Source organism: Pleurodeles waltl, chromosome 9 (assembly GCF_031143425.1).
Source record: "Pleurodeles waltl isolate 20211129_DDA chromosome 9, aPleWal1.hap1.20221129, whole genome shotgun sequence".
NCBI lineage: Eukaryota > Metazoa > Chordata > Amphibia > Caudata > Salamandridae > Pleurodeles > Pleurodeles waltl.
Genome location: NC_090448.1, coordinates 973,005,484 through 973,028,944, shown reverse-complemented (window position 1 = coordinate 973,028,944; position 23,461 = coordinate 973,005,484). Strand labels below are relative to the sequence as shown.

Sequence of the window (23,461 nt, the reverse complement as noted above, 5' to 3'; positions counted from 1 at the left end):
CAAATAGAGGATGACTGGCCACTGGGGAAACTGGGAGAATTTCAAATCACGTCTTCCAAGCAGCTGACGTGAGCAGCTCAGGACTGGTTCTCAAATTCCAATCGGAAAGGAAAAGGAAAACGAGTTCCAGAAAACTGAGCTGAATGCCCAAAAGGGGAATCTGATAATGAAAATCAAATTCATGCTAGCTTTTTTAAGGGATCAACAGGCTTCTAAATTGCTTTATGAGGCATTTTTCGCACTTTTGTCAAAGAACCTCCCTTTGAAATAGGGGTCGGACTATTTTACTGTGTGTGGATCTGCACCCAGTTTAAGAAAATCTGGTTCTCTGTCAGCTGTTAGTTTAGGGTGCTAGTAGCTTTGTTAAGTATTTTCTTTAGTACTCCCCTATCCTCCAATCTCTGCACCACCAACTTGAGCTACTGTTTCTATAGGCTTTAGTAGAAGTATAAGGACTTTAGTAGAAAAATGGCCCTAAATCTGTCCATGTTGAAATGTCACCATGCATGTAAGAGATTGCAGAAACAGATCAGTACCACCTTTTCTCATCTGGTCATGGAAGCCAGCCACTAAATCATAACAGGGTGAAGGTCAGCCACACATCTTTACTAATAGGACAAACCCATGCATGTACTTATTTAAATTTGGATCCACAGGGCTTGAAGGCAGCTCGTGCAGCTGATGAAGACTTGAGGTGTCACGTACCTGGGCAATGGGATGCATCACATGTCCTGGCCTCGGTGGCAGTGCAGGAGTAGCCGCAGGAGCGTGTCCTTTTCTGGTTTCCCCTACCGCAGGTCACGCTGCAGGAAGCCCAGGAGCTCCATTCCTGCTCACCTTCATAATCTGCAAAGGGTTGAGTAAGGGTTAACTGCAGAATTCCAGAAGATGAAAAACACAATGTACAGATAACCGAACAGTGAGTGGCTAGCCCTTAAGATGACAGATGTGCCAACTCCTTGTCACATATATACTGCTCCATATACCCATATAGCACACTTATGGAGGAACCACCAACAGTCTGAACGGTGCCTGATTTCCAGATATGCAACCTATACCTGCAGATAAAGCTTAGCAGGAAGAAAAGAATAGCATCAGACCTACTCAGAGTTAGGAAAGAGGTGAAGACTCATCTCTTTGAAGAACACTACATCACAATACATTACCCATCCTCAATTCAGCATCTTTTATTACTTGTTGACTTTATGCCTGTCATTGACCATATACAGCACTCTGCTGTCTTTTTGTTGATGCTATAGAAATGCCATATACATTTATAAAATAAATCAGTTGGTGCAGCAATGCCAACACGAATATGGAGCAGTGTAGTGCACGCCTAGCACCATTGCTGCGTCTCGAAATATAATTTGTCATTTCTATGAGATATTCTTATTTTACTCCCACACAGGAATGCTTCATTTTCAGTAAGGAAATTACAGAAATGAGCATAAACCAGTATATAGTTACAAAAAAATATAATTGGGCATGTGCAGTTCAACTTAGAGATATCAGCATATGATTGTGTTAGATACCTGGCCATATGAAACTTGACTTGAACTGGGCATGTGAGACCGAATCTGGTGCATGTAGCAGCTCCTGAAATATTATAGAACAAAAAGTAATGTTTGGAGGCAGAAGGAATTATAACCCAGGAACTCCTTCATATGGTCAGTTTGTCTCAGATGCCAAGGGTCAGCCCTCATACACCACAAACAGCCTCATATTCCCAAGTTCAAGTTCACATGCCTATGTTTAGAAATGCTTGTATGTTCTTATATTCTATACACAAAGAACAGATTTATGTGCCCATGTTCAACATTCCACTCCCTACATATGGCTTGGTTCTGACCAATATCCACATGTATTAACTCAACTGACTATGTGTCTGATTTAGATCTCGGCAGTCGGGTTACTCCATTACAACGGTGACAGATATCCCGTCCGCCGAAATCTAAACCCCATGAATTAAATGGGATTTAGATTTTGGCGGACGGGATATCTGTCACCATTTTGATGGAGTAAGCCGTCTGCTGAGTTCTAAATCAGGCCCTATGTACTGCAATTATGTGCCCGGAACAGATTCATACACCAAGGTTTGACTTCCCTTGCCTATGTCAAGCACCATAAGTCTACGCGTGTTCTCAAACACCAAGAACAACTTCAAATGGCAAGAATCAGGGTCAAAAGCCCATGTCCTGCCTCATAAGAGAAGTTTTAGCATTGTTTTCCCATACACAACACACTCACACCTTCAAGCTTACACCACAACGTTACATGCCTCTCCTTCTCCTATCTACCAGACATGGTACTTCTCTCCATCAACTGGTTCTCCTCCTGCTCTTTCTGGTCCTGCATGGTCCACATGCAATTGGGATGTCGTAATGTAGTCCAATCCCCCAAGGTGAAGGTCAGCACATCTCATTTGCAGCTCTTTTAGATTAGTACTGGCATTCTTAGCCAGAGGGCCAGAACTGTAAGCCACAGCAGGGCAGAGATAGCGCTTGAGAGTGTCCTAGGTAGACACAGTCACACCCCAGCATGGAATGGGCAATAGTTTGCCTGCTCTGCACTTAAGGACAGCCCCTCACACACCACTTGCTCTTTGCACTGATTGACGAGTGGTACAATTCAGTACTATGTACATTTGTAAATCTCTGAACATCAGAGATGGTACCTTTCTACACCCTTTGTTGCAAACATGCATTGTCATTGGGTGATTTGATCAGCTTTAAGGTACCTGCACCACAGGCAAAGCACAGCAGGTGCAGACATTCCCCTCAGTCCTGGTAGCTAGCTGTGCAAACACAAAAGCCGCACAAAAATACCTATTCATGCACCACACCTTGGTTTTGAGCAAACCCAGAATTGCCTGCTAAGTCTATTCTTTAGATGTCATCTTTAAGTCTGAATTTAGTATCACATTTTATAGAAAACACCAATTGGTCCAGGCTTTGGATCATTTAGATTACTGCCCAGACTGGCCCTTCAAGCCTAATTAATTTTAAGGTACGACCATCATCAAGTGTACATCAGGCAGTATGGACTATGCTCTCCAACAATGCATTAATAATATAGGTTAACAAGCAGTCCGCCCAGCAAAAAATGACCCAATAAGGAAAGACACAAAACCGCTATTAAAAATCCAAGACCTCCTACTCTGGTGGAAGATGCTTTCAGTCAATGACCCTAAGAGAGCATCTGACTCACTCTAACTACCCATCTTGTTGAGTTTAATCCCATGGCAAGAGCATGGAACTAGCTCCCACGACTCAGTCTGTAAAATGTACTCACCTTACTTCCAGCTCCCAGCTGTGAAATCAATTCTCACCTACCATGGGAAGAAGTTTTCAGTCCCACAACCCTTCAGATTTAAAACTGCTGTACAGAATTTACATCCACAGTCGTGGTCTACATGCACCTTTAGTCATGCTTGCGAATGGTCAGCAAAAAACGGTGGTTCCACTCACAGAACTTCTTTGTTACCTCTTATTGCTCAGACCATTAAATGTACCTATTGCTCTCAACCTTGATAAATGTCATGAGGCAACCCATCACGCGTACCTCCTGTTTGCTATTTCAGCACTGAAGCTCATCTTTGGCCCTCACGCACGACATACTGCAATGGCTACTTACCTGTAGGAGTGGTTTTTCAGCTTGAAGAATTTTCTGGATTCATATTGCATTATTTTGCCATCCAGTGGTTGGGTCCACAATTCTCCTCTTTCTGGGTTTTCTTGAGTGCTGTTGAGAACCATTTGGTGGTATGTCCTTCCATCTGTGATGAAAGAGAGGTGCCCTGGAAGCACCTGTACGTAGTCACCATCTTCAGATTATTTTTCTTCTTTCCTTCTGTTTTTTTGTTTGCTTTTTTGTGAATTAATTCATCCTTTGGGTTCCTGCTTAGTGTTATCTTCAAATACCAAATTTCTGGGAAAGTGGGAGGGTCACATGTGAATCAAGAAAATACTTTAAGCAACAAAACTACTTCTACAGTTGATTAAATATTTCGTTTTGCAGCATTAATTCTTTCTTTATCCACATGTTGTGCACTGATTTTGTAGTGATCCTACTCTCTTGGGAGGTTGGGTTGAAATGAGTGCATGTTAGCAAACAGGCTTTACAATATGTCTACACAACCGCGTTTGGTGAAAGTATGTATGGATAATCATGCAGCTGGCATGCAAATGTTACTGGAAACATTCACTAAAAAGACAGACACTGCCACCTTTTCCTTGTGGAGTGGGCTCTTGATCTTCCCTCTGGTGCCACTCTTGCTTTTTTTGTAGCATGTCTGGGTTCTCTGTACTGTTCATCTTGCGATAACCCCCTTAGATACTGGTGAGGCTTTGTTTGGTGGTGCAAAGAAAACAGAGAATTGGCTCCCTACCCAGATCAATATCTTTCCTGCAAGTATAGCATGACTGCTGTCAGTGCATCTAATGTATGCAATGACCTTTCAACATGTGTCGCTGACTGCGGGAAGAACCCAAGCAGCCGAATGGACTGATTCACATGGATGCGCGTGATGACTTTCAGCAGGAACTGGTGATTTATTTTCTTATACGCAATCTTGCAGTTCGCTAACCTTCTTAGTGATATGATGGTTACGGAGAAGGCTTTCTCTAGCATCAGGTATTTGAGTTATGCCTTAGGCATCATCTTGAATAGTTCCTTCATTAGTTGAGTGAGCACCATGTTTAGATTTAATATGGGTAAGAGTGCTGCCCGTGATGGTTATCCTCTTTGCTCCCTCTAAAAATCTTTTGATGGCTGGTGTATTAAAGAAACGCCTCGCTATATGTCCTCCAGTGTATGGCACAAAGTGACCCTTAAGTGAAGTCGGGGTAAGGTCATCATCTAGAAAGTACGTAAGGTACCTACTGACTGTAGTGTCACATGTTCTACTGTCCATGATCCCTTCCATGTCAGACCAGTGAACATGTCTGTTCCACTTTGTTGTGTAGCACTTTTGTGTCCTTGGTATTCTGGCTTCCCTTAGGATCTCTATGCTTCTCCATGGGAGACAAGAGTGTAAAATTCAGAGTCTTCAGGAGCGAAGCTGCTAAGTTGAAGCTGACTGTCTCTGGGTGGCAGGCCTGTTCATCCTCTACTGCCATCAAATCTTACGCGGATGGTAGTTTTATTATTACCCCCTGGGAGAATCATGTGCGTCTTGCTCACTTTGGTGTTATTAAGATTAGTGTCATGGGTGATTGCTTACACTTGTTTATCACCAATGGTAATAGAGGTTATTGCAAATTTCCCTAACCAGTGTATTGATAGGGCATTCCCCCATGACAGGGGCTGTGGATACCTAGACACGAAGTCTTGGCATTTTACATTTGTGTTGCAAACAGATCTACTTCCGGTGTACCCCGCTCTCAAAACACCCCTTGCAGTACTTGCCGTTTTAGCTTCTATTTGCCCAAGACATTTTTTGCCTGCTTAGCCTGTCTACCTCTATGTTTTGCATTCGTGGCAGGTGCAAATTTACTATGGTGATGTGTCTTTATCAGGGCCACTGGAATTATGTGATTGTGTGGTGATTTTCGCATAGGTATAGTTTTGCCCCATAATCCTTCATCTGTTGCATAATCCACTGATTTTAACAACAAAAAAAATGTTTCTAGCACAAACAATTCATAAGTTACTAAAAATGCAGCAATACCTATCACTGCGCAGTAAATGGCCCTTAGCAAAAGGTGACTGGTCATCTTATGGTTGCTTATTTCTATATTTAGGTGATACACTGGAATTAATGAGGTGCAACCATGCCCAGACGGTGTTAACAAGTGTAAAAATGACAAAATTATAAATTAATACTATTAGCGTTAAGCTGCATAATTTGCCTTTTCTTGCTGCAAAATATACTCAACTCTGCCGCATAATTTGGCCCTTCCCGTGACATTAATTACAGTGGTGCAAGTCTTTATTTGGCCCATCTCCAAATGTTTTGGGCATTATGAACAGTACACTGCATTTTTTCCCATGCCCACTTTTTGTTGAAGTAGAACATGGTAGTTGTGTTGTCTGTCTGGATCTGAACTTTCTCCTCTTTACTTGGGTGTGAAAGCTTTTCAGTGCCAGGAAAAACCATCTTGAGTTCAAACAAATGTATGTATTTTACCACCTGCGCTGGGCTCCTCGTCCCCCTCATGTTCAGATTTCCTATATGTTCTTCCCAACCTGTGTGGGATACGTTCATTGGTCAGTGAGGGAGTTATGAATTTAATCGGTCTGCCTAGATCAGGGGTCTTCAAACAGGGGGGTGGGCCCCCATAGAGGGCCCCAGGCTCTGGCCAAAAGAAGGATTATCTGATAATAGTGCTTTGTTTTAAGCAGAAAAATTGTCATTGCATTTGTAAAAAGGTAACAGAACCTAACTGCAATGTTTAAATAAGTCCAGACTTATTTAAATATTGCCAACGTAATAGAATAGTTATGAAAAGTTCTGAAGGGGGCCCCCAAATTATTTTTTCCAATTGTGTGTGGGGGGTGTGGGGGCACGACAATAACAAGTTTGAAGAAACTGGCCTAGATTGATGTTTTCATGTTCCAATACTGAATCTCCTTTTGTATCCACTGTTTAATAACCACCCACTAGATACTCCCAATGCCTGGTAGCCTCTGATTTTTTGTTTTGTAACCTTTCTTGCATGAGGCCGAAAAATATGTAACCGGTCATGAAGAATTGGTGGGTTGCAGCTCATGATCATGCCTATCAATTTTTACAGTTCTCACTGTCACTGCTAGTTGTAGGTTTGTTTTCTCCAAGCCAGAACTCCTTCTTCGGGGATGGCATGAAAGTTTGAAGAATAAAAGAGGACTCTGTTTGTTCCTCCTCGAGTTGCACACCATAGGTGTCTGCTGCCAGCTTTATAAGGGAGTTTTACACCACTAGGTTGTCTGGTGGTGATCGCCTTGAAGGATATTAGTCCATTATGTCCTCTGGAGTGTCGCATCAAGGTCTTGCTAGCCCTCATGGTGTATGCTCTCTTCTTCGAAGTCGATGTCCTCAACATTGCCCTCTTCTTCATAGAACCCTTCCTGTTCCTCTTTGTGTTGTTCATACATAGTTGTAGGTTTGACCTCTGTGCCCTTCTTCGAGTTTGAACTCTGGTGGCCTTATTGGGATTCAAAATCCATTCAACAACTCATTGTAGTCCCCTTTTTTTTATAACAAAGCCACCATTTTGGCTTTGAGGTGACGTTTCTTTTGCTTTACTTTGAGTGCTCATTGTTCGGTGTTGACTTCCCAATTGACATTGGTGTTTCTGTATCCTTCATCTTCTTTTCTCTTGACCTCAACATGAAAATAAGCTTCAGAATGACAAAATATTTAGCCACATCAACTTTAAGACAAAGGTTTTCTAGACAGAAATTTGTCTTTTATCAGCTAGACAATGTTTTTGGAACAGGTAATTGATAAAACACTTTTAATTTTTTTAATTTAATTTAATTTAAGCAAACAACAATTAAGAAAACAAAGGCACACACCAAAAGCACTACAAGGCCAAACCAATCTCAATAAATGAACGAATAATTATGTAACTAAACATATAAGGGCTGTTCTGTTAAGACTACTGTGTGTTCCTGATAAATGTTTAGTGTCCCAGTGTAATCTGCATATTTAATGGAAAACATCAAACAGAAATGAAATTCCCTGTATAAGAAATACCTATCTTCTCCTGTCTGTGCTCTTACAAAAATGTTATATCTCCTGACACTATCAGATACTGCAATGGAATTGTAACTTAGGTGTTTACTATGAAAAGCCTAATTGACATATCAAAGTCGTTTACTCAAGAAACTCCTTTTATTTTACTTCAAAGATTACATTTTCCCATAGCCCACTTTTATTTTATTAAATCAGACAATTTTCGAAATTCTGAGGGTAATGAGGAGATAATTTTTCTTCATCTTTTGTCATGCTGTGCTCAAACTATTAATTTGTGGTCACTTTAAATTTTAAATGAAAACATTTTGTAAAAGGATAATCGAGTAGAGGCTGTTTTCTTTTTTTCTACTGGGGTGCATTTATATTTTGTCCATCAAGAAACTTTAATTGAAATTGCTTCTATTTGGCACAAGTCTAAATCCCCCCTCACTTGGGCAAAAATGAACGGCACTCAATAAAATTGCTGTTATCAAAAATATTATTTTTTGGGGCAGGGTAAAAGTACAATACTTGAAAGGATGTGTGATACGTATTATACCCATCTTGAAAATAAGTGATCTACTCACACAGCTTTAAAGTATTCCAAGTAGTTTTAAATTACTATTTATTACATTTGTGGAAAATACTTTTTTAATCCATCCACACAATCATTCCACAATGTTTAAACTCCAAATTGTTACACATACCTTTTCATTAGCACTCCTGCCCCTCCCCCCCATCCCAAAAATTTAGAAAACAAAGGTACACACCAAAAGCACTACAAGGCCAAACCAATCTCAATAAATGAACGAATAATTATGTAACTAAACACATAAGGGCTGTTCTGTTATGACTACTGTGTGTTCCTGATACATGTTTAGTGTCCCAGTGTAATCTGCATATTTAATGGAAAACATCAAACAGAAATGAAATTCCATGTATAAGAAATACCTACTGACTTAGGGTGTAGGTTACAAAGGGACTTAGATTACCATTTCTAGGATAAGAAAGGGTGCTGCCTCCTTAAAAGCTGTAGGACAGAATGATACCATAGGAGGTGGGTATTTTCTTTCTCCCAACACTCTGAGCAGTGACAATGTGACAGGGACTTTGTCCTTGAAACTATTGATAATACTTTGGGTGACAGCCATTCCCTAGATTTTCATGATAGTCGCTTTAGGATTCTGACACTGGAGGGGGCATTGTCGTATTACCAGTGACAGCTCTTCGAGCCGCCAAACTCCAAGAAGGGGCTATTTCCTTAGCACCACTATTTAGTTTATTATACGGTGAGACCCTTGTGAGGTTGCTGTGGTTAATACCACTTAAACTCTAAAGTAATGATGAGACTCAAAGAGCAGGTTGTTTCTTTGACAAATCTAAAACTAGTCAGACTCTTGGAGGGAGATGTAATTTAGTCGATAATCTTGAGATTTCCTGAATTATGGAGGCAAGTATTTTAATTATGACTAAAACAGTACATGAGTGTTAAGCCTACTGAATAATAAATACCCTTTTTGTTTTTAACGTTTTTACACTTGAATATAAATTTTAAATATATGTCTCTCTGTTGATTTCCTTGCTGACCTCACGCTCACTTGCCTTTCACCCTTGCTGCCTTTTAGACTCAAAGATTAATCCAAACAACCACTGCTTGGTTGCCAGACTTTTGGCTTTGTCAGTACCTGCTCTGTTTTGTCATGGTTTTTGTAGAACTTTATTGTTTAGGAGCAGTGTGGCCATCACCACTGTAATATGTATAAAGAAATGACTCAAAGTGAACATATTTTTTGGTCTGAAACAGCACATATTGCCTTGGTAATCCATGGTACTGAAAGGAACTACTTTTTAAAAAGATGTGCTCTTTGGGAAAAAGAAGAATTCTGTCACTCAGAGTGAAGTTAGCCAGTAGCTGAAGTGGGCTGACCCATTGACCCACTCTGTATCTTGTAGTGGCCATAAGAAAGATGTGAATGACACAACAAAATACCAATGGATGAAGAAAGCTGTCTGAATGTCCCAATAAGTATATTATGTATAACATTTTAGATAAATCAAAAGGCATTCGCTAACAACAAACAAAAAACTACAGTTTAAAAGAGTCATAGCTAAAAATTTAAATGTTTTCCTATTAGTGTCAACTCAAATCTTGGCAATCTCTCACAGTCTCATAAATAAGCAAATTTCTGACAACCCGAAGTGGCCAAGTTATTCTGCACATCTTTATGTATCGCTGACACAGTGATACCAGACACACAAAACGTTGACCTCTATGCTGATATATTTTCCCAGAAATTGGGACACAATATTCAACATTATTAAAGATTTACTCATGCGTACAGAGGAACACCCTAAACCTGATAATACTTTAACTATTTAAATTAAAGTTTCTTATTCAGACAAATGTTGAAGGTGCGCCCTTAAAATGGGGATTTAAAAATGTGCATTTACTTGATGAGTTTTTCACTCTGACATGTTCCCCTGGTGTATGAAACACTGACTGAAGTCAGGCACCTTCAAAACTGGGCTTTTCAAAAGGTCGCTTTTAGCTCGTCAGTGGCACCTTGACACTACAAAGTTCAGAGGTGTTTTTGTACAGTCAGAGTTGTCAACGGTGCCACTAAAATACCATAGTTAGAGGTGAATTCTGTTAATAATACATAGAACCATGGAAAACCTTCACATACAAAAATGCTTCCTCATTTCACTGCCTTTAAATTGCACTTGAAAAGCAAATATTTTCCCCAAAGCTCTCAACCGCTAATAATTCTCTCTAACACATTCTACTTTCTCATCCTACTGCAAACGTCACACCTTACATCCTGCCAACCTGTCATTTAGGGCGGGGCACTTGTTTAATTTTTTAATTGTTTTATTTAATCGTTAGTAAGTCCAAGCGAAACCCTGGCCGAATCAGATTTTTGAGGGGGATCTGCTTTAGCTTACCCTTGAAAAAACATGAAAGATGCCAGAGTCACGGCTAATCTATTTCAGCAATTATTATTGGCTAGCCTTTTAAACAATAAGAATACGTTTTGGTGTTAGAACTATTTTAATTGGTTGCTGGCAAGTCATAAAAAATCCTGTGATTAGCCCACACCTCCCTGGACACCATCCTAAACTGCAGGAAGGGATGATAACACAACAAATTTACTATGATCATGCATAAAATTCTTCATTTTGTCTAATGCACCTACATAGCCGAATTTGGTGTGGTTTGCTTGTATAACATATTCCACTCTGTAGGTTAAGAAACAAAAGAAGAAGAAGAATTTAAATCTATGGAAATGTTTTCAGCCATGTTTTCATGCCATCACTAATTATACACACGCAGCCTGTGTGTAAGATTACCAGCTAGGCAGAATTCCATGTGTAGATTCCCAGAAGTCGGAAATACATTTAGTGGTCAATATCTCTGCATTAACTTCTGCCTGTTAGGAGTCGAGTCACTCAGAATGGTGAATAGCTGTGTGGATATGGAATTATCACATGGAATGTTGTACTGCATTTCCTATTCAGAGCAATTTAACACTGCCCTATGCCACATGCTCCGAGCAGTTGATAAATGGGGCCAGCGGCTTACCTGTGGGACAAAGCTTAAGGGGGAGCCCTAGAAGGTTAGGGTAGTGAAAGAAACGCTTAACCCTTGCCAAAGAAAAACTTGGCACGGGGTGGGGCTGTCGCAAGCCAGAGACTCATGCAGATTTTACTGGCCAGAATTTCCAGCTGGTAAAATTGGATCCAGTGTTCCAGCACCCGCAAAACCGGGTGTGGGAAGTTGGGACCACCAGGCCATTCAGGATTAGACAAAGCAGTATCTCACCCGGGGATGCTGCTCTGCCTCACTCATAATCAAGCCCAGCATTTCTCCAATTGCCTGATACTGTATACACTTTTGAAGAGCTAAGCTTGCTGCCTCTGAATGTGCTGGGGAAATCCCTGATGGTTTAAGTTAGATTGTAAACCCTTTAACACAGCCTGCCATATCCTGTACAAAATAGCTTAATGTAAATGTACCACTAATAAGAAATATTTGTTGGGCACTAGGTCATGATGAAGGCATTTTAGATTAAGACACATTACTCTGAAAACCAAGACACAAGCAGACTGTGTTAGTATGCAAATTCTCATTGGAAAATCCCTCTTTTCCAAAAATGCACTACATTCTGTGCACAAATTCTCCACCTAGATCATTAGAAACAGGAAGGAATCAGTTTTAAAGGGAAGATTTTGGCAGCTTACCATAGTTATCTTTTTCCAAGGAGATTCCGGTTCTCTGACCTGTCCGGTGGTGTTCCCAGTCCGCTCCCACTCCACTTAAAGCGGTGTCCTCCCCATCATACTCTGAAAAATAGTCTTCCTCCTGTTCCACATCCACATTTCTTGCCTCAGACTCCAGGCCGTCGCCCTCTGTGGGGTCCACATATTCCCAGAACAGAGGCCAAAAAAGGTCTTTGTGAGCCAGCCACTCTGCTGATGATATCGACCAGTCGTTCTTGGGATCCTTTAGCAGGTCCATCTCAAACTCGGTCTGCGGGTCATCGACAACCTCGATAGTCACCTGTGATGGAAAGAGACCAGTTAGGGAACAAATCACTAAGATTATTGGCAAGGAGCAATCTGTGAGATTACATTCCGTCTTCCAGCTATAACAAGGCATTCGCTGCACACTATCATACACAATATAGCCGTCAGACACCATATCCACAATCATATATTTTATTCTTCACTATACCCTGCATTGCACACACTGTCCCCGTGTTACACTATGTTCAAGGCAACTATGTGCTTCTGCAGGGGCAACTTTTTTCGCATAATTATGAATTTGACGCATTGGCCAAAAAATAAATCATCTGCTGCATAATTTGCAAATTCTATTTAAAAAATGTTTCTAGCTCAAACAAATTCAAAAGTTAATAAAAATGCAATGACATGTTGCTGCACAGTGGAAGATCGCTTGCAAAAGTGGAATAGGAACTTTTCTATGTCTTTCTGCTACATTTCAGTGTTAAAGTGGTACCAGTAAGGTGAAACCTTTGCTAAGACAGTGTAACCAAGGGTAAAAATACTAAATAATTCAATAATCCTGTCACAGTCACAAAACATGCTGCCTACACCTCATAAATTGCCTTTTCTTGATGCATCATTTAGTCAATTCTGCTACATAATTTGTTATTTTCCTGCCATATAATTCCAGCTTCCCTTACTAAGTCTTCCATGGAATTCTTTGTCTTCCACCATACGTATGATCCTCCACACTATACTATATTCTCCTTTGTACACCTTGTGCCCTATCGTATACCTTCTACTGTATTGTACACTCTATTGTTCTTCATACATGATACCCTCCATCATATACCCTTGTAAACTCTAGTTTCCATCATACGGTATCCCCCATTACCACCACACTATCCCTCAGACATTTACTTTTAACCTCAATCATTGTTCCTCACTGATTCTAAACAATTTAACATGATCCTGCACATTACTTTATCACTAACAATGTGCTGTTCAGTTTGGAGCTTAATTCCCTTATGACAGAGCACACACAGTTCAGTGAGACATCACTTCTTTGCACACATTACTGGACCCTTACCCTTGAGTTGCTGCTTACCAATCTCTGGTCTCATACACTTCAATGGAGTCTCACTCAATCCCACATCACTTTCTCCTGACACACTGCAAAGACAGCCTCAGATTCAAACATAGTCAAAAATAGCCTCTTTGGTGTTCATATGAACAGCTACATTCATGCTTTAATGCCATTCTCGTTAACACAACCGAGGACAGAATGCCACTATTTGAACCTTTAGGTAGGAACACTAGGACTCCATGTGGCTGATACCAACACATGTCTAATTATGGGATGGTGACTGGTGGAAAGGTGCCCTAGGGAAGGATGCTGCAGTGGAGGGGATCAAGGAGCGAAAATTACAGGTACCATAAGATTACTTGGGGTTAGCATTAAAAAGGCAGTGTTGTGCTTGATAGAAGAGGGGCGATGTGGTAGTGGGCTGTCTGCGTAAAATAATGGGTTTGAGGAAGCTGATGGGCTTAAATAATATTGTTAGAAATGTTGGCTCGTAGTGTTGTCTGTTATGCCAACCTGCATGGTGTCTGTATGGAAAAAGAAGTGGAACCAGGGACAAAATGTAAGATTTTTTCTAGGGGTTTAAATAAGCAGGGAATTCTGAGGAAGCAATTCTAGAATCCTGCTTGACTGGAAAAATGGAAGGCGGTATCTAAAACATTTGCAATCCAGCACTCGTGTCTAAGGCCATGGTTCTTACCTGAATGTTTGGGTTCTGAGCAGTCAGGTCGACGTTGGCTAGCTCCGCCAGGTCCAGGACAAATGGTGTGGTGTTTGCTTCTTCCTGGGGTGCGCTAGTGTGGAAGGACTCTGATTGTCTCCTGTCACCCTGTTGGGACCACCGACGTTTCTGCCGACTTGAACTCCTTGGTCCGTCCTGGCTGAAACTCTGCACCTTGTTAGAACGTGCAATTTCCTCTGCTGGTGCTAAAGATCCATCTGACGAGTGTATGGCCTGATGATGAAGAAGAGAATAGGGATTAACTACCTTACTTAAAAACTTGATGTTGATGCCACCTCTAATTTATTTGGGGAACACTTGACAATTATGCCATACTATCCCAGACACCCATGTCTAAAAGTACCATGTTTCAACACACAACAGTGGCGTCTGGAGGAAAGATTTAATAATTAATGGCTACAGGATCAAGTGAAGATGGCTTGTAGAGACTTCTTTACAATCAATGATACAGATATTGATTGTGTATAACCACTGATACATGATGATCCTTTTGCGTTGCTAAAGTCGCCCTAAGTGGCCAGGGTATGCATAGACGTGGGTCCCTTGCTCACTGTGCCACTGGATTCAAGCTAGCCTGGCTAATGAGGGGTGATACCCCGAAACCGGTCTCAGGATGCTTGTTTCCAGTCCAGGGAAGACTTGGCTTGGCTATTTAGACTGGACCATGCCCAAGGGGAACAGGGTCAAGACTGATTTGTATATGGTTGGGTCCAAACCGGTGTGGCATAGTAGGCAAAAGAACAATGGATTAAACCCAAATCTGTGGGTGATTATTTGAAAAGTTTCAACACTTTATCCATCATCCTTTTGTGTTGCTTAAGTCGTCGTAAGTGGCAAGGGTATGCCCAGACGTGGGTCCCTTTCTCACTGTACCACTGGGTTCAAGCTAGCCTGGCTAATGAGGGGTGATACCCTGAAACCGGTCCCAGGGTTCTGGTTTCCGGTCCAGGGAGACCCTGGCTTGACAGCTCGGGCTGGACTGTTCCCAGGGGGAGCAGTGTTAAGACTGATTTGCATATGGCTGGGTCCAAACTGGGGTGGCATGGTGAGCAAAAGAACAATGGATTCAAATTAGATCTGTGACTGTGGGTGAGTGTTTCAGCACTCTGTCCATCATCCTTTAGTGTTGCGTAAGTTGCCCTAAGTGGTCAGGGTATGTCTAGACTTGGGTCGCTTGCTCACTGTACCACTGGATTCAAGCTAGCCTAGCTGATGAGGGGTGATACCCCAAAACCGGCACCAGGATGTTAATCACCAACTAACCCCTTTTAAAAATCTAGAAAACCAGCCAAATAAATCTCAAGGATAAACAGAACAGTCATCAAGTTTAGAATATAAGAGAGCTGCAACAAAATCATCACTATTATATGTAAAGCATGATGGTTCGACCAGCTATGCCACAGAAGAGCAAAGCAACACTGGCAACACACATTCAATGATGGAGGCAGGAGCCAACATCTAATCCAAGTATCCTCACTGAAGTTCCCCGAATGCTACATCAGTTTTCTTTACATTTAATGGAAATGTGAATAAACAACACATTCAGATCCATTATATGGTAATTCATCAAAGGGATATTCATTGTACAAATCCTAAACGCCCCACTGATTTGGTTTTCAAGGACCACATGGTTCAGTCATTCCACAGAGAACAAGCGACTCACTGCAAGTCTTGTCAAAACAGAAGTAGAAATCTCAGCCAACCACTTCCTAGCAGGGACATGAATGGCATTCTTCTCAAACCACAGCTGGAAGGAGGATAGGGGGAGGAAGGCAGGAAGTTACAACAATACAGCAAAACTGGTGAACAGACCATTAAAGAACAACATTACAAGAGGTACATCAAGGTTTCAACATGCAGTCCCTAAAAAAGTCAAAAGAGTGCCTTTGATCAAATCTGGTCACTGGAGGATTTGAAAAGTAACTTCCAAGTCATTTTAGGTAAGCCTGCAGGCAGCACTCATGCACTGTTGCTAAGGCAATGATCTATTGTATCTGGAATGGAGAAAAAAAAAAACTCTACAAAAAGTGGATTTTAGCCCACCCATCACCTACTATTCGTTAGCACCATTATCACGCTTGTTTGCTGCCTTCTAATTTGACAGCCCATGGGATGCCATCACTTCCTTGTCTATGTGTGGAGCATGGCCAAAGTACTGATTCATTTAACATAGTACCTCAATTGCAGCAAGAGATACGCGGAGGGAGACTATTTCCTTTTTTTTAATAGCATAAAATCGACCCGGCCAGAAGTTCTTGACTCTTTACTTGAGCACCAGCTACATTACATAACTTCACATTCATTTTTAGGTTTCACCTGCACAGCTCTTGGCCGTGCTTGTGAAATCAATTGTATTTAATATAAATCTTAAAAATGGGCTCACAACCCACCCTCGCTTTGTATTGATTGGTGCGCTTGCCACTTACTTTTCCTCCATTTCTATTGGTTGTGGCATACTATTTTCTGTTGTTCCTCTCATGTGTTTCTCTTATCAGAATCCAGTAGCCCAAGTACTGTTTTCAGCAGCTTCTGTGGAACTATCTTTTAAAGGGTTTGCCTACACAGGGCTCGCTGTGCTTGCTTTTTTTTTAAAGTGATGGCATTTCTGTTTGGAGACTTAAATAGTTTGTCAAATGTTTTCAACATCGGATCCAGTGTCTTTCATTAGTTTATCTTGTTTCAGTTTTACTCGCGCTTTAACTTTAATTTCTTCCACGAGACTTGGAACGCATCATTCTCCGAGCCTTGTTTTCAGCACTGAGCCCCACCCCGGTGTTTTGCCTGCAGCTTTCTGATTTGCTGATACAGGGGATCATTGCTCTGATCGTGCTTCCATGCAGATTCTTGCTTCCCTGTTGGCCACGCCCCCTTACAGTCCCTCACTGGTACCCACACTGACGGAGCAAACGCGCCTCACTTTGGCTGCCCATTTGTAACACATCCCCACCTCATTCTCCACCCCACAGACAAACATCATCCTGGTAACATTAGCACGAGAGATGGGCATTCAGGAGAGATTAGCAGTACCTTTTTTTTTTTAAGCTTTCGGAGACAATAGATCGCCCCTCTCACACCACACTCAACCAGCCCCTCCCCTCAGACCCCTCATCACACACAAACACATCCCAGGAAATAATCCCAAACCAAGGTTTTGACTCCGGAACTGTCGACCCCCATACTCCCAACCAAAAATGCACATACAGTAGTATGCGGCAACCTCATCACCAGTTCCCAGAAGAATGCCAGCCACAAGTCTCCCTGAGATGCTCGCAGGGTGTGACGGACTTCTTACAGTAGGACTCAGTGTGCTCGGCAGTGGGTGCTCGACCCTTCCTGCTCAGAAGTTTCCACATAGAAGTATTGAAACAACCATGGTTATTCACATTTTAAAGAGAGGCTGAATTAGGATATTTTGATTGCACCAGGGTCAGCTGCGTGCCTTCACACCAGGAGTAAGCTTGGAGCCCATCACCCCTCAGGTAGGGTTTCTAATGGCCCTTGCTTCCATCCGTTTCCATGGCTTTACAAGCGTCTTTGGAAGGACTGTGTCCTGCATACAGTATCCACGCAAGCATCATGGAGTGAGGGGGTCTGTCGCTGTACTTTATAGTCAGTGACTCTTCTTCCTTTAGTTTGCAACAGTGCTGGACACGGATCTTGCCACTTAACAGTGCATGACGTGGCCTTGCAATATGTGCAGTGGCACTGATAACTCACCGAAAGCGCTGCCAGTATTGCTGTATATTGCGTGCATGTTGACATTTTTCGGTCCAGTGCTCGACAGTCATGGGGAGGTTGTCCCTCACTGTACACTGTCTCCAGAGATGTCTCTGCTGTGCGAATGCCCTGAGAAAAACATATCACTGTACAGTGTCTGCAGCAATTATCCTACTGCCAGACAGACCTGCGAGGGGACCATCTCTTTGAAGGGGCCCGCGGAGAGAGAGACGCAGTCTAGTCTCTCCGCGGTCAGTTTCGGGAAAAGGAAGTGGCGAGCAAGGCGCCCCATTGGGTAAAGGTAAGTGGGGGCAGGTTTCTAGGTTAGGGTATATAAGGGGGGTGGAGGGTGGGGTCAGCCTCTTCACCGCGCCGACTTAGCGTGGGAGGGTCGTGTAATTAGGAAGGAGGTAAGGAGGCAGGTTTAGTTAGGCCAAAGGTTTTAGTGAGAGCAGCCTCTCAGGCAGGCACACCGCTTGCGGGGCCTGCAGGACGTTTAGGACACCGGTGGAAGGGGAGGCCGGCTCCTTGGGCAGTTTGGCACAAGGGCAGAGACGGGGGAGGCAGCCCCCCCCTCCCTTGGGCATTTTTCTATTGGCAATTGAGGCGAAAAATAAGCGCGCGAAGCGGGGAAGGGCGCAAAAAAAAAAAAAAAAAAATCCGTAAAACGCGCGGAGACGCGCGTTCAGCAAGAGGCGGCCCCCCAGGGTTTTTTCAACACCACCGGGAGACGCGCTGCCGAAAATCAGCAGGCACAGGGCTTGCTGACGCAGAGGCGCCGCCACACCCCCGCGCGGGGGCCCACAGGGAAACAGAAGGCGCGCTAGGGACAGGTAGGGCCCCCCCAAAAAAACAAAAAAAAAACATTTCTGGCAGCAGGTCACAGGCAGCTGGACACCTCCCCACTACAGGGGACAGCATAAGGAACACCCAGAACGGGTGCAGGCCATTTTTGGGGCACAACAGGGGTGCAAAAAAAAAAAAATATATATATATATATATATAATACATATAAATAAATATTAAAAAAAATAAAAAATTAAAACACAAATAATTATCAGAGACCCATAAGAGGAAGCACCTAATAAGGTAGTGGTAGAACAGCAACCGACGTGTCGGTCGGCAACATGGCCACCGGCCATAACGCGGAGGCAGTAAGGGCCGCCCTACGCGTTTTAGGCGAAGCAGGCAGGGTGGATTTACTTAGACCAGGGGTCTTAGACCAGGCCTGGGTGGGGATGACACGCCCCAGCAGGGCGGCATCGGGACGGGTGGCGGCCGCAATAGCAGCATGCGAGTCACAGGACTCTGATGGGGAGAGGGATGACGGATCTGTAACACCCGGGCAGGGCGCGATTGCGCAGCAAGCACTCCATGGGACACAGAGCCCGCTGATGTTTGGCGGGGAGACACAGGTCACGCAGGATGCAGGGACAGCTAACGCGCAAGTAGGCGCGGACCCCGCAAGCAGCGGGGGCCACACGGCGGGGGGGGCCGGGGACGACAGGCATAGTAAGGAGGTGGAGCAACCCCTACCGGGGGCCAGTGGGGATTTCGCCCCCTTAGATTTGTCATACCACCGGGGGGAGGGCCCCAGCTCTGGGTTTTTCGGGGCACCCGTAAAGAAAAGAGACAAGTATGCCGGAAGACACAGGGGTGGGCCAGGGAGGGCCAAGGCAGCGCCACGCCAGGCCAGGGGAGGGAAAGTCAAGACAGCACAGGAAGTAGGGACCGTGGGGGTTCTGAGCCCGCATACGCAAGGGGCCTGGGACCAGGCAGAGACATGGGATTTAGAGGCCAGAATAAAGGAACAGCGTAAGGCCGTTGCAGAAACAGAGGCCAGGTGGGCGCAGCTCTGCAAGGACAGGGACGAGGCACAGGCCCGCAGTGAGACAACCCCAAAACCCAGAGAGGCCAGGGGGCAGGCAGGGACACAGCATCCAGGGCAGGGAAGTGGAACCTGGGTATGGGTGCCACAGGCAAGGGGAGAACAGAGACAAGAGGCTCGAGCGGCCGAAGGGGCAGTAGGCGCCGTGAAACCCGGTGACGCAGACGGTCACGGGGGCAGAAGGGCAGCAATGCCAACGGCAGAGGTTGGCAAGAGACGGAATACGCCGACTGGGCGCAATACGGCCCAACCGCGTTGGCACGAAGCTCTGGAGGGGTCTGCGGCGGCCTTCTCCACACCGAGGGATCTTGGACACCGCCCCGATGACACGCGTCATGCGGGTTTGGAAGCAAGTGCGAGTACATCAACTAATACTAGAGAATGCGGCCAGCGCAAAGGCCAATGGGAAGGAGATGATGAACTGGAACTGGAACTGGACTATGAGGAGGAAGGGGATGAATGGGAGGATGGCGAAATACGAGATTGGGAGGTGAGCACGTTGACAAAGGGTGGCGGGCGAGGGCGCAAGAGCGGCGCAACCTCTTCGTGCTCTGTTTTACAGGTGGCAGCTCCGCTGGAAGGCCCCACTGGTGGTCGGCAAGTTACGCCGCGTGGTAGAAGCCTAAAAAGAATACTGAGGAGTCTGGGAGACACCGCTGGAGGTAAGAATTGGTGGTCAGTGTGGGGCGAAGGGAGCGGGATAATAAAGGAGGCTAACACAAGAAGGTCCATTGGGGTAGGAGACGGGTCAGTTCTAGAGAAGGCAGATGATAGCGACAGTCAGAGGACGGTCGAGAACAAAGATAAAGAAGGCACCGCCACGAGTGGTACGGCCACAGCGGGGAAGGCGGATACGGGAGAAAAGACGGTAGACGACAAGGAAGGGGGAGGTCACAGGAAGAGACTGCCGTACATGCGTTTAACCATGCCACTAGGTTCGCATGTGGCCGAAAAAACGAAAAACAAAATATGGAAACACGAATATGTAGATGTGTTTAAACTGTTACACAGGGACATACAGGCTAAAGAGGGGTCCAAAGAGGAAGAATGGGAACTAGCACGTAGGCCTCGGGTGCCGATAACAATGGATAACTGGACATCGGCCTTTTTGATATTCGCCAGTATATACTGCGAGAAATACCCGGACAGGGCCATTGCACTTTTTAAATACATGGATATAATTAGGAAGGCCCAAATGCATTTTGGAGGGTTCGCATGGCTCAGTTACGAAGAAGAATTCAAGGCCCGGGTGAGTGTCAATCCCGAGAAACCGTGGGGTGACGTGGACCCCGAATTGTGGATGCAATGGATGGCATCGGCGCAGACAGCGGCGTCCACTCACACTGCGAGTGGCCTGCCAGTGACTTACAAGCCCTTTCAAGCTCGCCCCGCCCAGGGAGGGGCGGGCAATACCACTAAGACAACAGGGACAACGGTAGGGGCTTGTTGGAACTTTACCAAAGGTTTTTGTTCCAGGGCACAATGCAGGTTCAAGCACGACTGCTCCAAGTGCGGGGGCCGTCATCCAGTCACCCAATGTTTCTCCCTGTCCAGCCCAGCTGAACAGTGGAGGGCTGCTAGAGGGAGAGGGGGGCATGGCACTCCTGCGCCAAAAGGGGCCTACACCAGTTAGACTGGAATTTCTGTTGCCATGGTTACATAGATACCCAGACATGGTAAAAGTGCGTCTACTCGAATGGGGTTTTAGAGAAGGTTTTAGGATAGGTTACCAAGGCCCTCGGCAACGGAGATGGGCTGACAATCTGCGGTCAGCCAAAGAACGCCCGCAGATAGTGCATGACAAATTGGCAAAAGAGGTAGCTTTAGGCAGAATAGCAGGCCCATTCTCCGAGTGGCCAAGTGACACCCTGATGATATCCCCCTTGGGAGTGGTACCCAAGAAAGCACAAGGGGAATTCCGGTTGATTCATCATTTGTCTTGGCCGTAAGGGACGTCTGTCAACGATTTTATTGCCCAAGAGGACTCTAAAGTAATTTACGCGTCAGTCGATGATGCGATAAAGTTAGTTTTAAAATGTGGCAGGATGGCGGAATTGGCAAAATGCGACATTCAATCTGCCTTTAGACTGCTCCCTATTCATCCAGCAGATTTTGACCTCTTGGGCATGCAGCTGGACGGCAACATATACGTGGACAGGGTGCTGCCCATGGGCTGCTCGATATCATGTGCTCTTTTCGAGACTTTCAGCACCTTTTTACAATGGGTTTTTGTAAGAGTGAGTGGACAAATTGTTTTTCGGTTATAATCCAGCGCGCAATGATTTATTGGGTAAAATGCTGAGGGGATGGAGCAAGGTTAGAGCGAGCGGAGACAAGCCAGCAAGGGAACCCATTATGTTCGAAATGTTGGTAGAGATGGTACAGGTGCTACCAGTTTGTTGTAGGGATGAATACGAGGTGGGTTTATTTAGGTTATGTATGTTGTGGATGTTTTTTGGCGCATTCAGAGTATCAGAGTTGTTGGGGGTGGGTAAAGAAATCGGGGTAAGGAGAAAAGAGGTATGCGTGCACAGAGACAGGTTGGGGATATGGCTAAGACGGTCAAAAACCGACCAGCTGGGGAAAGGCAAGTGGATATGGTTGAGAAAAGGGGGTGTGGATTTAGCTTGTCCGGTTGAGGAATGGGTCATTTTCAAAGATAGATGGCCAGGGGCAGGTGAAACAGGGGTTTTCATACATGCGTCAGGGAAGAAGCTAACGAGTTACCAACTTTTACAAGTTATGAGAATGGCCCTTGGAAGGATAGGGCGGCGCGCAGGTGACTACGGAACGCATTCATTTAGGATTGGCGCGGCAATGGAGGCGGCCCATTTGGGATGGGATTGGGCTAAGATCAAGGCCATAGGGAGATGGAAGTCTAGGTGCTGTGAGAGATATGTTAGGCCGTGAAGAACACGGAACAGATAGAAGAGGAGAGATGGGGGGGGGGGGCGGTTTCGAGTATTCAGGCATTTGTTACAATGTTTTTTCTTTACAGGCTGCGTGGCTGGGCCGGAGACGGGAAAGATGACGACATGGTTGGTCGGCCATTCGTTTGTTCATTGGGCGGCGAAATTTGCAGAGAAGCAAATTTACGGCAGATCATTGGGACTGCCCAGCAGAAGCCATGAAGTGCGTTGGTGGGGCAAGAGTGGTATGAGGTGGGGGAGCCTGCTTCCATTTATCACGAGTAACTTGCCTCAGTGGGGATGCCCAGATTTGTTATTGATACATCTGGGGGAGAATGATCTGGTGAAGCTATCGGGGCTCACTTTGATTAAATTGATGCAGAGGGATTTGGAACTTTTAAAACAAAAACTATACGGAACATGTTTGATATGGACGGAATTTGTGCCGAGAAGGGCTTGGAGAGGGGCTATCAATCATGGAGCCATAGAGCGGGCTCGGAAAAAATTGAACAGAGCTATGAGAGTTTTCTGCTGGGCCCAGGGGATCAAAGTGTTGAGACACGGGGACATAAAACAAGAGCAAGTTTTGTTTCGCGACGACGGGGTCCATTTATCACAGTTGGGTAATGTGTACTATATTACAGAACTGAGACTGATGTTAGAAAGTGTATGGGGTACAAACTTGTGTACCCGGAAATAAAAGAGGGTGGGGCAGCGAAACGCCTCAAGGGTTTCTCTGGTTGGCAGGAGATGGGGGAGGGTGGAGAGCCAGGTGCGGGCTTGTCCACCCTTCCAGGGGGAAAAACAAGGAATTGAAGGATCAGAGCGGGGAGGGGTAGGCTACAGGCAGGGAAGGCATGGGAGAAATAGGGGAGCATATACGGTAGGAAAATTGAAGGGAGATATTTTAAGGAGAAAATAAAGGAAAGGGAATTGTTAAGTTAAAGTCTGTTTAAAA

General features: G+C 44.5%; 1 protein-coding gene across 1 annotated transcript in view; it reads right to left on the bottom strand.

Annotated features, from left to right (window-relative positions):
- The window catches only part of ISM2 (isthmin 2), a 67,433-nt gene that overhangs the window by 7,609 nt on the left and 36,363 nt on the right, over positions 1 to 23,461 (bottom strand). The window contains exons 2-4 of the mRNA XM_069208405.1: positions 13,948 to 14,202; positions 11,900 to 12,218; positions 706 to 846 (exon numbers count right to left, since the gene is read on the bottom strand). Of these exons, the coding sequence (XP_069064506.1) occupies positions 706 to 846; positions 11,900 to 12,218; positions 13,948 to 14,202 (715 nt within the window). The remainder of the gene's footprint in view (positions 1 to 705; positions 847 to 11,899; positions 12,219 to 13,947; positions 14,203 to 23,461) is intronic.